At 43.6% G+C, this 13,732-nt stretch overlaps 1 protein-coding gene across 1 annotated transcript; it reads left to right on the top strand.

The window, feature by feature from the left end:
• The first annotated feature begins 4,215 nt into the window (after positions 1–4,215).
• On the top strand, positions 4,216–11,454 carry YWHAH (tyrosine 3-monooxygenase/tryptophan 5-monooxygenase activation protein eta). The gene is made up of 2 exons (XM_084217131.1): positions 4,216–4,580; positions 10,031–11,454. The coding sequence occupies exons 1-2, from the start codon at positions 4,494–4,496 to the stop codon at positions 10,685–10,687; spliced, it is 744 nt and encodes a 247-aa protein (XP_084073257.1). The 5' UTR covers positions 4,216–4,493; the 3' UTR covers positions 10,688–11,454.
• Positions 11,455–13,732: the final 2,278 nt, after the last annotated feature.

The raw sequence follows: 13,732 nt of genomic DNA, 5'->3' as shown, positions 1-13,732 counted from the left end.
TGCTCAGCATGAGGTGTCTTTCGAAGAGGTTCCACAAATCGTAGGATTGAGTTATTTTGTGTTCATATTGTTCCTTCCAGTATTTTCTAACACAGGTTGTTTCTTTTTCCTCTTACCTGTAGAGCCTCTTTTCAAAATGGTGCTCTGGTGGCAGCTGCTGCTAAGCAAGCTTTTTCATGTTTTTCTGTTGAAGCTTCTGAATCCTGGTTACTTTCCCCTCATTACATAAAGAGTAAAACTGCATTCTTCTATCTGGGCAGGACTAGCAAACACTGTAGTCTGAAGTAGCTCATGAGGAGTTAAAGCTGCTTTCAATTAGCTACTGTGTTCTACCACTTAAAGGAGCCCCCACAACTGAGCATGCTTGACAACCCCCTGTGCATATCCCTGAATCATTCTGGCAAGGAAAAACTGCCATCATCTTTTATTCAGACATAGTGCTGTTTCCTCACTGGACTCTGAAATGAGCAGGTGCTGGAAGATAGCACATTTTGCCAGAGAGTTCTGAGGTTTTATCAGCTTGTGTCTGCACAGGATTTTGAACATGCAAAAGGCTACTGTGTGTGAATATTGAATGGTGTTAATACACTGCAGTGATCCCAAATAGGCTTTGGGGTACAGACCTACCCTTTCCCATGAGGAGGGAGCAAAAGCTACACAGGTTTTGTACAAATCAGTACCCTTCTGTTTTAAAGTGTAGGTTAATAGATACACAATGTACTCATGGCATGAACCCTGTTGCTGCTGCTGAGCAGCACTCAGGCAGTGTCATCTTTCTTCATTCTAGGATTTACCCTTGAGTTATGAGGGAGGTTCTGTGAGTGATTCAGGATTAATATGAAATTGAAATATGACAAAGAGTAGAATATTTTCACACACTGTGACAGCCTAGAGGCTTGTTAAAGTGTGGTGTATGGTTTGGCTAGAAGTATGTCACTGAAATTACAGTCCCTTGTGGTTTGGGAGAGAATCATCACACTACAGCTACACCCACTGCTATCTCGTGCTCTGATCTTGTCGTTGGTTACACCATCTATCCTCCTGGTGCACATTTATCTCACTTTACTGGGGGAATATGCTGCTAGAATTCTAACAATAAAAATTACAAATAGTCCTAAGCCTCTGGAAGAATCTGTCCCTACAGCACTATCTGAGCATCAAGCCCCATGTAAGGGCCAGTCACAAGTATTTCCAAGACCAGATGTTAACAAACTCCATCTCTTTCTCTTCCACAGTTGTCTCTACTTCATTTGCTGTGATGTGGAATCTGGTTAACCTCCCCCACCAGTGGGTGGTTTCTCTTCTCTCTCTCTGTTTTTCAGTATCTTGTCCCCAAGACTTTCATCATTTAGCAGTTCCCTAAATAAAACATTTCCTTGCTGCAGAAAGGAGAGGGAAGATCAGTTTCTCCAGGGATCAGGAGGATGTTAGTGGAAGGGACTTTGTAACAGCACTGCTGTAGTTCCATGAGTCTCGGAAAGAGTGGCACAAAATGTGTGTGCTCCCTCAGTGCTTCCAGGACAACAAAAGGGGAGGTTTTCCACCGTGGGGAAAGCCTGGGAATGGCACATGGTGGTTTCCTTCTGCTGGTGCCTCTCCAACAGTGTCCCTGCAGCTAAACATCAGCCCTGGGGAGACACCCTCTGAGACAGCTGTGGTGTCCCCAGTGCCCCTGTGTGAGTGAGCACTGAACTGGAATGGCATTTCAGCGGGAAGCTATTTATGGAACATGGGTGCTGTCCAATAATCAGATCTGCCTGTGGAGCAGAGCCACTGCCTGAGGTCATAGTGCAATTTTCAGTGCCATAAATTTCTCCATCTACAAATTCTTGCTGGGTGTGGTCACTTTGTGAACAATTCTCAGTCGTGCCTCATGAGAGCAGTATTCCTGAGCTTTGATGGGAATCACAGAGTGATGCCTGGCATCTGAGCTCAGCAGAGGAACCACAGGCAGGCACTGCTTGCACCCCATACAGCACTCTAATAAAAGGTCTGCTGATTTTTCCCTATCCTTTCCATTTTTGTTTTAAGATATTGTGACTCATAAATATTGTAGGAGATTATAAAACTCACTGTGTGAGCTCTAATTTCTGTTTATTTGTACCTCTGTGTACCTGTGGAGCCTCTACTGAGGGTGCAGATCCAGAGCACCAGGCACTGTATGCACAGGAGAATATAGGTACTGTCCCCCAGGCCTCGGATGTGAAATGCAATCTCTTCTCTTTCTTTAGGTGCAGATTGTGGAAATGCTGCACACAATGTTGCCTTATTTTAGCATTTTTTCTTGAAACTGTTGAATTTAGATGTGTGTCTGGTTTTAGAGCAGTGAGGTTACACATGACCTCGTGGATTCAAGGTTAGGAATTTTTGAGATGCTTTAGACTGAGAAATAGCTGTTTTACGGAAGCCTCAGTTAAGGAAACCGAAGCATTTAATGTGAATGTTTTGTGCATGTGTAGATATATCCACATATATTTGGCAGATTAATGCAGATTGGTTCAGTGGGTGAATAACTGGTTTTAAAAATACTTTGTAATCCATTTCCCTGGGGAGTCTGAAGCTGCTGTGCAAGACTAGAAAGCTGCTGGTAAACCCTACATATTTTCAGAGCTGTTGGAATCCTTTGCAAACTGACTAATCTCTGCTGAGAAATTATTACAACTGCAAAGGTTCCCAGCTGAAGTGAACTGGGCAAGGAGGATTGGCACATCTGTCACTACTCTTGCCTAAGGGTCAGATGCATTAAAATTTGTATTTTTACATGGAATAATATATTTTCAAAGTCACACCTTTGCTGTATATACCTAAACATTTATTCTAAGGTAAAATCAATGCAAGTTTTAAAATAATGATGATGATTAATTGAACTGATGTTTGGGATCCATTCTGTTTGGGTTTTGGATGTCACTGCCTTCTCTTAGAAACAGTGAAAAGAAAATCCCAGTAGGAAGAAGCCCCATTTGGCTTGCTGGGATGAGTGCATAGTGGTGTACGTGCTTCACACTGCTGCAAGGGCTGTTTCCAGAATGTTCTGGCAATCAGTTTATAACTTGCTAAGTTTTATCTTTCATGCCTTATTACATATAACTATAGTTTATTCTTGTTTGTCATATTTATTTGTGTATTTTAACAAGCAATGTTCATCTAATCCCTTTTAAAACCACGGCATTTATTTTAAATGGCATTAGGGTTTAATGCACAAAAGCCAACAGCATTAGAGTTAAGGCTAAAAACTTCTGTCTGACACCAGGGACTGGATTGACTCATTTAAAGTAGTGTGAGAGTACCGAGGGTAGTGGAGAGGTCGGGAGGAGTGAGAGCAGCCCTGTCCCTGCTTCCCGGGGGTGCTCATGGACTTTCTTTGCTTCTCTTTGAGGGTGAGGACAGATGTGAGCTGAAATCGCCACAGGTGCTCTGGTGCTGGACTGTGTGCAGGTGAGCAAACCTCTGGCTCAGCTGTACAGCAGCTCCCCCATAGCTTCAGCGGTGCAGGCATGTTTAAATGCTGGCCAGGGTTCAATGGGGAAAGTTAATCTGTGATTTATTGTAAGGGATGAGTAACGTGGCTCCCAGCGCTTCTGTGCACACCAGCAGCAGTTTGTTGTTTGTGCAAGGTTCTTACCTTGAGATAATTTTAATGTAAGAATGGTAGTCTGTCAATTTATGAAAGAGGAGCTTGACTATTACACATTAAAATACGTAGTAAAATTGAATTTAGCTGCATCTCTTAGGTAAGGTAGTAGACTTGCTCCGTGGTACCACCCCCACAGCTCGGGCTGTTTCAAGGCAGCCGGGATGCGAGATACTCTGATTTCCCCCAGAGAGGCACAGCCGTGCCGCCACTGCAGGCTCCGGCCGCACAAAGCAGCCGTGGGGCTGGGCAGGGTCGCACACGTGAACGCGGAGCGTGGTCACCCCGGCCGCGGTCAGCCTGCAGTGGCCCGCCCGAGCCCCTGGCCAGGCCAGGCAGGGCCGGTGAGGCGGCGGCGGTGTCGGTGTCCAAGGCCGTGTCGTGCCCCGTCCCGCAGTGCCCGCGCCCCCCGCCCACCTCCACCTTTGCAGCAGGAAAATGCAGCACTCCCAGCGCGCACGCGCGGCCCGCGGCCGGCGCCCCGCGATGGCTATTTATAGCAAGTGACGTCACCTAGAAATAGAGCGCGGGGGAGCGGCGCCCCCTCCCCTCCCCTGCAGCACCGCGGCTCCGCCCCCTCGTTGCCTTCCCGGCGCGCAGGCGCGGGCGGCGGCAGCAGCGCGAGGCTCCGAGCCGCACACGCCGCGGTCGGTCCGGGAGCGCGGCCGGCGGGCGAGGGAGCGGCGGCCAGCACAGCACAGCCCAGCCCGGCACAGCCCAGCCCGGCACAGCCCAGCGGGCGGCTCCGCTTGCGGTTCCTGCTCCCGCCACCCGTGCGCGGCCAGCCGCACATCCCCGCCCGCCTTCCGCTCTCTCTGAGGGGCGCGCAGAGCCCAGCCCGGCAGCCACCACGGAAGCGGCCATGGGGGACCGAGAGCAGCTGCTGCAGAGAGCCCGCCTGGCCGAGCAGGCGGAGAGATACGATGACATGGCCTCGGCCATGAAGTCGGTGAGTGGGGCCGGTAGCGTGGCGGCCGTGGGGCGTACTCGGGGAGGAGTGTGTAGGGGAGTAGTGGCGGGGGAGGGAGGGAGAGGAAGTGCGGGCTGGTCCGAGGCGGGGTTGGGTCCAGGGAGGATGCGAGCCGCCGGGTCCCACCCGTCGCGGTGAAGAAAGGAGGGCGGGAGCGGGAGCCAGACCATCCCGCCGGGACACCTCGCCGCCGTGTGGGGCGGTGCCCGGTACTACCTGCCTTGGGCAGAGATGAGACAAAGAGTAGCCGGTCCAAACCGGACCTAGCACCCCCTTTCAAAATCTAGCACCCCCTTTCAAAATGTGTTTCCTTCCCCCCCTCCTTCCGTCCGTTCCCCCGTAAGGGCTGTCTCGCAGCCCTCCCGCTCCCCGGCTGTCCCTGCCCCGGGGGTGTGGCTGTCCCCGTGCCCTCCTCTCCGTCTCCCCACCGCGCCAATCGGGCTCGCAGTGCGGCCATTTGAATGCCGCCCGCCTCTCCTGGCGGCGGGAACGCTGTGCATTCCTTCTCTGCTGCAGAAGGGGCCCATCCTCGCCCACCTCCCTCCCACCCCGACGGGGTGGTGGGTTTCACCTCGGGGCGCATCTCCCCTTCTGGGCATCCGCCAGCGTTTGGGGGCGCTGCTCCTGTGGGATGGGCACTGCAGCGGGGGCTGTCTGGGGACACAGCAGGAGGAGCCCCTTCCTCTTCTAGACGTTTCTATTGCCTCGCTGTAAAAGACACGAGTAGAGGCCTCACTCGGTAACATCAGTGACTCAAAGATAGTAGCTGCGTCCAGGTGTGAAAGCTACCCCCTGTTCCGGGAGCGTTTCCCGAGCTTTAACGTTGCCTTTTTGCCTCTTCTTTGTAGGGTAACAGTTTCTCAGTGCATTCCATACCCTGTTGCATACTGAAATGTGTTTAACCAATGTTACATTCGCAACTCTGCTCCTTTCAGAACCAAGCAATGAAAATTATTTGTACTGATCTGACTGTATGGATACATAATAAAATTGTAGAATGATCAAACCTATTATGTCTAGTCCCTTTTTTGAAAACAAAGCATTCACACGATCCGAATGTTATGGGTAATGTTAATGCCACTGGATGCTTAGCAGTCTTTCCATATCAGATTACAATTGGTTTGTTCTTGCTGACCTGTCCTCTGTGAACACCAAAGACCCCAAGAGGAACTGTTTCTCTTGAGAGTTCTGCTATTTGAAAGCACGAGATGATTTTAGTTTGAAAAAGAGCAGCTTCAAATACAGTCCACATTTTTGTTGCAATAATGTCACCTCCCTTAAATGAGGGCTGTAAACAGACACTAATTTTGCTGCTCTTGTTCACTTTTGCTATTATGTTGTAATAAATGTTACAACCAGTCCAGTTCTAAAACAGTGATACTTCTGAGTATCTCAACACCAGAGCCACAAGACATTAAAATAAGGTGCATTTATAATTCTATCTCTAGAGTTCTTGATACAAATAATGTAATAGTAACAGCTCTTCTTTCAGTTGGTAATTTTAAAAGATGAAAGAGAGAGCCCACTAAAATGTACTGCTCAAGGAGACAATTTCTAGCTGTTGCTAGTAGAAAGTTTTTTAATTCTCCAAGAACTGCAGACCTGCGGTGTCTGTGTGGGCTCTGGGCACATGTGAAACCATGAGAACACAGTCACCTTAGGAAGTGTGTAAATAAAGTACTTACAGCTAGTGCATATGTTGTCTTCAAACTGTTCTAATTGCTGTGCAAATTTTCATTCATCTGGAGCTGAGGTATTCTCATCTGTAATGCCACTCCTGCAAAAATAAGTTGTGTGATCATGAGCTTCTGTAACTGGCAGCTCGAGAACACTTTATAAGTAAGTTTAGTCTTGAAACTTATAGATACTTTTAAAATAGAAAAACCAATTTGAATTTAAAAGCAACAGTTCCTTTATTTAGAGCTGTTCATACACTGTTGCATATCTGTGATGTAGCATCTGTTGGTTATTTGGCTCTCCCAGGTGTTCACTCCAACTCAGCAATTTCCAGAATGCTCTTCAGTGTTGAGGTTGATTTTGTAGGTCTGAGCATAATCTGTGGAATGTTCTGAGGGCTGGCTCTCCTCACAGCTCATACTTCTGTTTCAGTTATTGCAAATAACTGAGAGATAATTCAGAGAGCTTTTAATCCATATAGGTTAATATTGATGTAATCTTGCAATCCAGAGAATTTAGACTTCCTCCTAAAGGAAGGAAATCAGTATTCCAACTCAGAAATCTATTCTCCAATATATCTTTATATTTATATTATATTTATATGATATTTATATATATTTGAAAAGTTTATTTTAATTTTTTTAAATCTCTGAATGTAACATATCTGATACTTTTTAAAGGTGCTATATGAAAGTAGTGTGCTTTCAGTGTAAACTGAAATCTGAACAATTAATTTCAGTTTTAGATATTACTGCACTTTTCAATACAGAATGTAGCCAACAGCATGGTAGTTACTTCAGAAACATAAAGTAACAATTGCTTGTTTTAGTGAAAGTGTATTTGCCTGATTTTTGACTCTGCCACTGGAGAAAAAACATGACAAGGCTGCCCTTTCATGTGCCAGCATAAAGCTGGAGAAACATTGATTTTTTTATTCCCATCAATTCCTTCTAAGAAGAATAACACTAGGCCAAGTTGCAGTTGTAGCTTAAATTAGGAATTTACTGCTCAATACGAATTTTTGTTGTTGTGAACTTTTTTTTTTTCCTGGAAGAATTCCAGTATTTTCGATTGTAATGTGTAAACAGGAGAGGGAAATGAAATAGTTGCCATTACAAATAATTTGGTTTAGTTTACTAAACCCATTAATTTGTAACTCTGAAAGTCATTTTAATAGCAAATACAGTCATATGCAGATGGCATTCTTCCATGGGGCATGGTATTCCCATTGCATTAGCTGCTGCTCCAGGATTCCAGCTGTTTCAAACAAAGCTTACACGGTAGGTACAGAATTGTTTCTCAACACATTGAGAAAGATGCTTTGGGTGTCAGTGTGAAAGGTTCTCAGTTGATGCAACAAATGCTTCAGCATCCTGAGATTTCAGTGTTGAGTACCCTTTGGTTGAGATAATTCCAGAAACCATGAAAAATTGTAGCTGTGTAAGCCCTTTGGTTTTTGAACAGTATTAATCCTAATAGGGAGTGCTTAGGACCTCGTCTGATTTATGTTACTTTTCCAATATAGCTACATAGTGGTAAAAAATAATTTACTATTTAAAATTGGGAATGTGGGTGATGTGAGATACAGAATTTTAAAATTAGTCATGTGAGAAATACTACACAGTGAAATAAATTTAAATATTGAACTAATTTTTTTGAAACAAATAGCTTGATGTTCTAGTTTGTTATGTAGCCTTTACCTGTATATATAAATGGACTTTAAAATGTGGGATATTCTATATTTTTAGTACCTATCCCTGAGTGTCTAGTTTGGGGTCAATGAAGTGTGTTTGTGTAGGAAAGGGGAATGAATTGTCTTTATTGGAAGCAGTGCCCTCCCCTGCTGGGAGATGACTTCCTCATGGCCTTCTCTGGGGTACCTGTAGCTGTAGAACTTCCAGTTCTTGGTACAGGGCTCTGAACCCACATGATACAAGAAATTGATCTGGTTTAAATTCATTAGTCTGGTTTCTCTTTGTTCCCCAAAGATGGACAGCATAACCTTGTATCAGGCAAGTTTTATTAATTTAACCTGACTTTATACTGGCTCAGGTACTGTGATTTTTGCAGCACCTGGGGAGTGATGTGCTCTGGCTGACAGAACCAGTATAATCACAGGCCACTGACCTGGCTCCAGTGTGGAACATTCACTTTGGGGTGTTTTCCATGAAAGGAGCTCAGCTTGGTGTATCCTCTGTGGGATCACACACAGAAATCATTTCTGAGCTGATGGAGTACTACCACACTCATTAGCTTGTGCAGTTAGGAATTCAGGGTCATAGTCAGGATTCCTTTTATATGCTCCCATTTTGGTCACTAAACAGTGAAAGAGCTGTTAATATCTTTACTAGAGATGGTCCAGGTAAGTTGTGGTGGAGATTGTTGAGGAAAATACTGATTGGGAGCAAGGTGAAGATTCTGAAGATGTCATTAGAGTTTATTCCTGTGCATTTCATCCTCTGTAGGTTGCCTCTAATTCTATTAGGAGAAGCAGAGCAGTGTCTTTTGGGAGTTCAGGTTCCTGAACTTTGGAAAAGTCATTTTTGGAGATAAAACTAATTAATATATTTTAAGAACAAAACCCAAATTTGAAAGTAAGTTCTCTCTTACTGTGAGAGTTATGATTCACGTAAGGTATTTTTTTGGATCTGGAAACAAGCACATTTATTAGAAGGTTCACTGCCTACACCAGCAGTCTCAGAATGGTGCAAATATTTGTGACTTGATTGTTTGTAGCATGTAAGTGTTGGCTGTGAACACGCTGGTGCCTGTCAAGCAGTGTAAATGTGCACATTTTAAAAGAAATAGTTAACGATTTAACAGTGTCTGAGCAAGGACAAGTTTATTTTCACACCAAAGTACATATCCTTAGAATTCTAGTGACTAATTTTAGAGCAATATGGCTAAGGTAGAGGAGTTACATTTTTCATTCTAATTCCATGGAGTTTAAATTCATGTGTATAAATTTTTAAAAGTAGAACAATTTCAAGTGACTATGGGTGTGATAGCCTGAATTAAAACATCAAGTGAAATAGGCCTAAATATACAGTATGAGAAGTATTATCCTTCTATCTCAGCTTTTTGAAGCAGCAGTTCCAAGTTTGATCATGGCTTCGTTCCTGATTTGCTGTCCTATTTCTGTGCAGATTCTCTCACCTCCTATCCCTGGAATTTGTCTGCAGCCAGTTAGCAGACATCAGGGTAACTGTGTAATCACTCACTACGTGTCTGAAAGAGACCATGAAACACTGATTCCATTCATGCCTGCAGTGCTTCCATCTCTGCTGTCAAATGGATGCAAGCAGCAGGGGACAGAAATGGCAGAATTGCACCAGCTTCCAGTGTCACTGCTGTGCTCCAGATTCAAAAAACTGGTTCTAGGTACATTAAAGTTCATCACTAAGTGTGTAGTCTGTATAATTACAGCAGACTTCCTAAAAAACTTGAGCCTTCCTCTGTGATTGCTTCTCCATAACACGAGCTTGACTCACTTTTATTCAGTGAATGTTCTTTGCAATGGCTTCTAAATACCCCTTCTATTACTTCAAAACTATGGGGATTTCTCTCTCTTAAGTCCTGACTGCTGAACAGTTTTAAACTTTCAATGTTAGAAAGTTAATCCTGTGTAGAAGAAATTTTGGCTTCTAGAAGAAGTTTTGAATCTTGCACTTTGTGATGAAAGTCTTGAAGGAGGTTTGCATGCTCTTCTCTAAGAGAAACCCTTTAAATTTGCTCTTTGTGTGTATTTTCAGGTAACTGAGCTGAATGAGCCCCTCTCAAATGAGGATAGAAACCTGCTGTCTGTAGCCTACAAGAATGTAGTCGGAGCCAGACGGTCCTCCTGGCGTGTCATCAGCAGCATAGAGCAGAAGACCATGGCAGATGGGAATGAGAAGAAGCTGGAGAAGGTTAAAGCCTATAGGGAGAAGATAGAAAAGGAGCTCGAGACAGTCTGCAACGATGTTTTGGCTCTGCTAGATAAATACTTGATCAAGAACTGCAATGACTTCCAGTATGAGAGCAAGGTCTTTTACCTGAAAATGAAGGGGGATTACTACCGCTATTTGGCAGAAGTTGCTGCTGGAGAGAAGAAGAACAGTGTCGTGGAAGCCTCAGAAGCTGCCTATAAAGAGGCTTTTGAAATCAGCAAAGAGCACATGCAGCCCACTCACCCCATTAGGCTTGGGCTGGCACTCAATTTCTCAGTGTTCTACTACGAAATCCAGAATGCCCCTGAGCAGGCCTGCCTTTTAGCCAAACAAGCCTTTGATGATGCCATAGCAGAGCTGGACACACTAAATGAGGATTCCTACAAGGACTCCACTCTCATCATGCAGTTACTTCGAGATAACCTCACTCTGTGGACGAGCGATCAGCAGGATGAAGAAGCAGGAGAGGGCAATAATTAATAAGCTTTCCTCTGATCCCTCTTTCTTCCACTTGGCCATCCCCATCATCACCAATATTTCCTTGCCACAGTCACACTAAATATCTAGTGCTAAGCATATCTGTATTGTACAGCTGTTCAGATCTGCTGTCCACTTTATCAAGAAGCAGTTTCAGATGAGTCTTCATGGGCATTGATGGATTGATTGGTTTATTGGCCCTATTTATCTTAGTTGCACTCCAGCAGTGCAGAAGGAGGCATTTTTAATTTGCCTGTTGATTGGAAAATATGGAAAAGAATAGTGGAAAGGGATTGAGGAAAACTAGATTCCAGTTAAAGTTTTCTGCCTGAAATGAGCTGACAGTTCTGTTAAGCAGTACATTTTGTGCATGCAAAGTAAATTAGCCACCCCAAATTTTTTTCAGTCAAAGAAAACAGTTAAGCTGATGTGAAATGACAACTCTGTTCATCAGTTTACAATAAACTGTTTGAAATGTGAGGTTTCAGTAGCAATTTGGTTTTTTTGCCTCTAACTTATGTGCACAGTTTCTTTACATGCAGTGCATCTACCTAAGAGTTTTGATACTTGTAACCTTTTGCAGTTGTTTTGAAGAATCATGAATTTATTTTTTGTAAACTCTTTGGCTGTTTGGTTGTCTGTGTATTCTGACAACTCTATGTCAATATTTGCCCATGTTAAGATGGATGACTGGGAAGCCAGACTTCTAAATTAAATGTTTTGGAATTAAGTGAATAAAATAAAATGCTGCTTCAGGGATGTTATCTCTACATGAGCTGTCCTGTCTTTTGTTCAGAGCAGAGATAGAGCTATCCAACACATCACTGATGGGTTAAAACATATTTAATCAAAAGTTTAATGAGAAGTTGATACATGCTAACCAACAAATAACACAACATAGTGTGCTGAAAGAAGAAAAACCCAAACCCACAAAACCCAAAAGCACCTGCAGTGGGGGTCACCTCTGTTAAAGTGGATTTCCCAAGGTGGTATATTGAGTTGTTTGCTCAGTGCAAGAGCTGCTGAACAGCTGGAAAGCACATAACTTACCATATCAATGCAGAGACTTGTGTTTGCTTCTGTCCACTGCAACTTCTAAGCTCTTTCTCTGAAGTGCTGATCACCAAATCAGCTTTATAGGTGAATATCCCAGCAGCTATTTCATATTTACCTGCTTCAAACAGAAGCAATACTTGTTGCTAAAGACTGCCTTTCTCTAATGAACTCACTTAAGTCTAGAACACAAACTTAACACTGTTTTTGTTTTCTCCCAACAGTTAGAGTACATGCACGTTTATTGGTGCTGAGCACACTTCTGTCATGGTTTGTCCCAGAAGCAGGAGAAGTTAGCTGTACCCAGACTGCCACTGGCACCTGAGCTAGCTCAAAGGTCATGTAAGTTCTCATTTATCAGAACTGATAGTTTTTAATTATAGAAATAATTATTACTGGTCAGAATTACCCACAACAACTGCTCATACTTGTTAAAAGCAGTGCACTGGTTCCTTTTAAGTATCCAGAGTTTTAGAAGTTTTGTGTGCATTTATGTATTCTATCATCTTAGAGATAATTCTAGCTTTATTATATCAGTAAAATTGACAACAATTGAAAGAGTAACACAACATCTGAAAAAGGTGAAAATAGTTACACACCTTCCTACTGCCCCTGTGGAACCAAGGTAAACTTGGCCATGAGATTGCCTTTTTACACAGAAACACTCTGGATGTTTAGTAAAATATTGGTAGTTGGTAGGTTTATTTCCCTGTTGATAGAAGTACCTGTCTTTTTGTTACCTTTTTTATTAATATTTTTTCTTAATTCAGAAGCCAAGGGGTCCTTTCTCATTTTAGTTACTGTCTTGTGCAGACCCTTTATCACAAAGCCATGAGTATGATGGAGTTTGCAAGTGAGTCAGCAGTGAGGCATCTCTGGGCTGGCAGCTGAAGGTTGGCTGTTGCCCTGGTGCACAGGATCCCAAGTGGAGACCAAAGCCATTCTGCAGAATGATGCTGTGCAGCAGTGGATTGCATTCCCAGGAGGAAAGCAGATACTTCTCCCATGTTCTCCAGCTGTCAGTGAGTGAGCCAGTGACATGCAGAGCATGTTTTTGTGGTTGTGCTTTGGTAGGAGTTAGGAGGGAGTTTTCTATGGAGCAAGAAAACAAATGCTCCAGTGCAATCCATATCCTTGCTTACACTTCAGCAGCTTTTTCATTTCCTGGGCCCTGGGATTGCCAAATGCTTTTTTGTAATCCTTACTGTGATCTGGAGGAAACCAAAGCTGATGAATAGCACATGTTTATTCCAGTATTTTTCAGAAGACCACAGGATTCGGGTATTTTGGAACTGGTATTTCTCATAGGTGACTCCCAAGTCATATCTTCTACCTATCACTCTCTAAAATAAACATAAAATCCTAGGCTATGCCAAATTTATTGTTTGTAAACACCAGATGTATTCACCAAAGGTGCTTAGTTGAAGTTCACAACATTGTTTGAAGCAGGGGTAATTCCAATGGAAAGACTGAAAATTGAGTGACTTTCCCCAGAGGGGGACTTCTTTATGTGTCCTTGAAGGCATAAAAGGTTCTTTGCTGCTCTTGACATGGTGAGGGTTTCATCAGTGTCCATCTGAGCATTACTTTTGCCCAGAACCACAATTTTCATGTCTTTCACAGGCAATCTTTGTTGAGAGGTTCAGTCACTCTGAGGGTGCTGGTATAATATTAACAAGGCCTGTGCGTATCCTTGAATTTTTAGCATCCTGACAGATGCTAACAGTAAAACAGCATTTTCTGTGGTGTTAAAGAAACTTGAAAGCTATGGTGTAGTCAGCCCTTAAATTAATTGTGTGGTCATTACAGGGACAGAGATAGTTTCAGTCTATCTCCTAATCTGCTCAAACATGTTCAAGTTTCACAGAAATGGTTGTGTTCATCTCTCAGAGTACAAAAACACCCACACCCTATTGAACCCACTAGAACAAAATGTGCCAATGCTATGGGACACTAAACTATGTACTGAGAAGCTGTTCTGCAACATGAGCAGTA

This window comes from Fringilla coelebs (assembly GCF_963513975.1).
Source record: "Fringilla coelebs genome assembly, chromosome: 17".
Lineage (NCBI taxonomy): Eukaryota > Metazoa > Chordata > Aves > Passeriformes > Fringillidae > Fringilla > Fringilla coelebs.
This window is presented reverse-complemented; position numbering and strand designations above follow the sequence as displayed.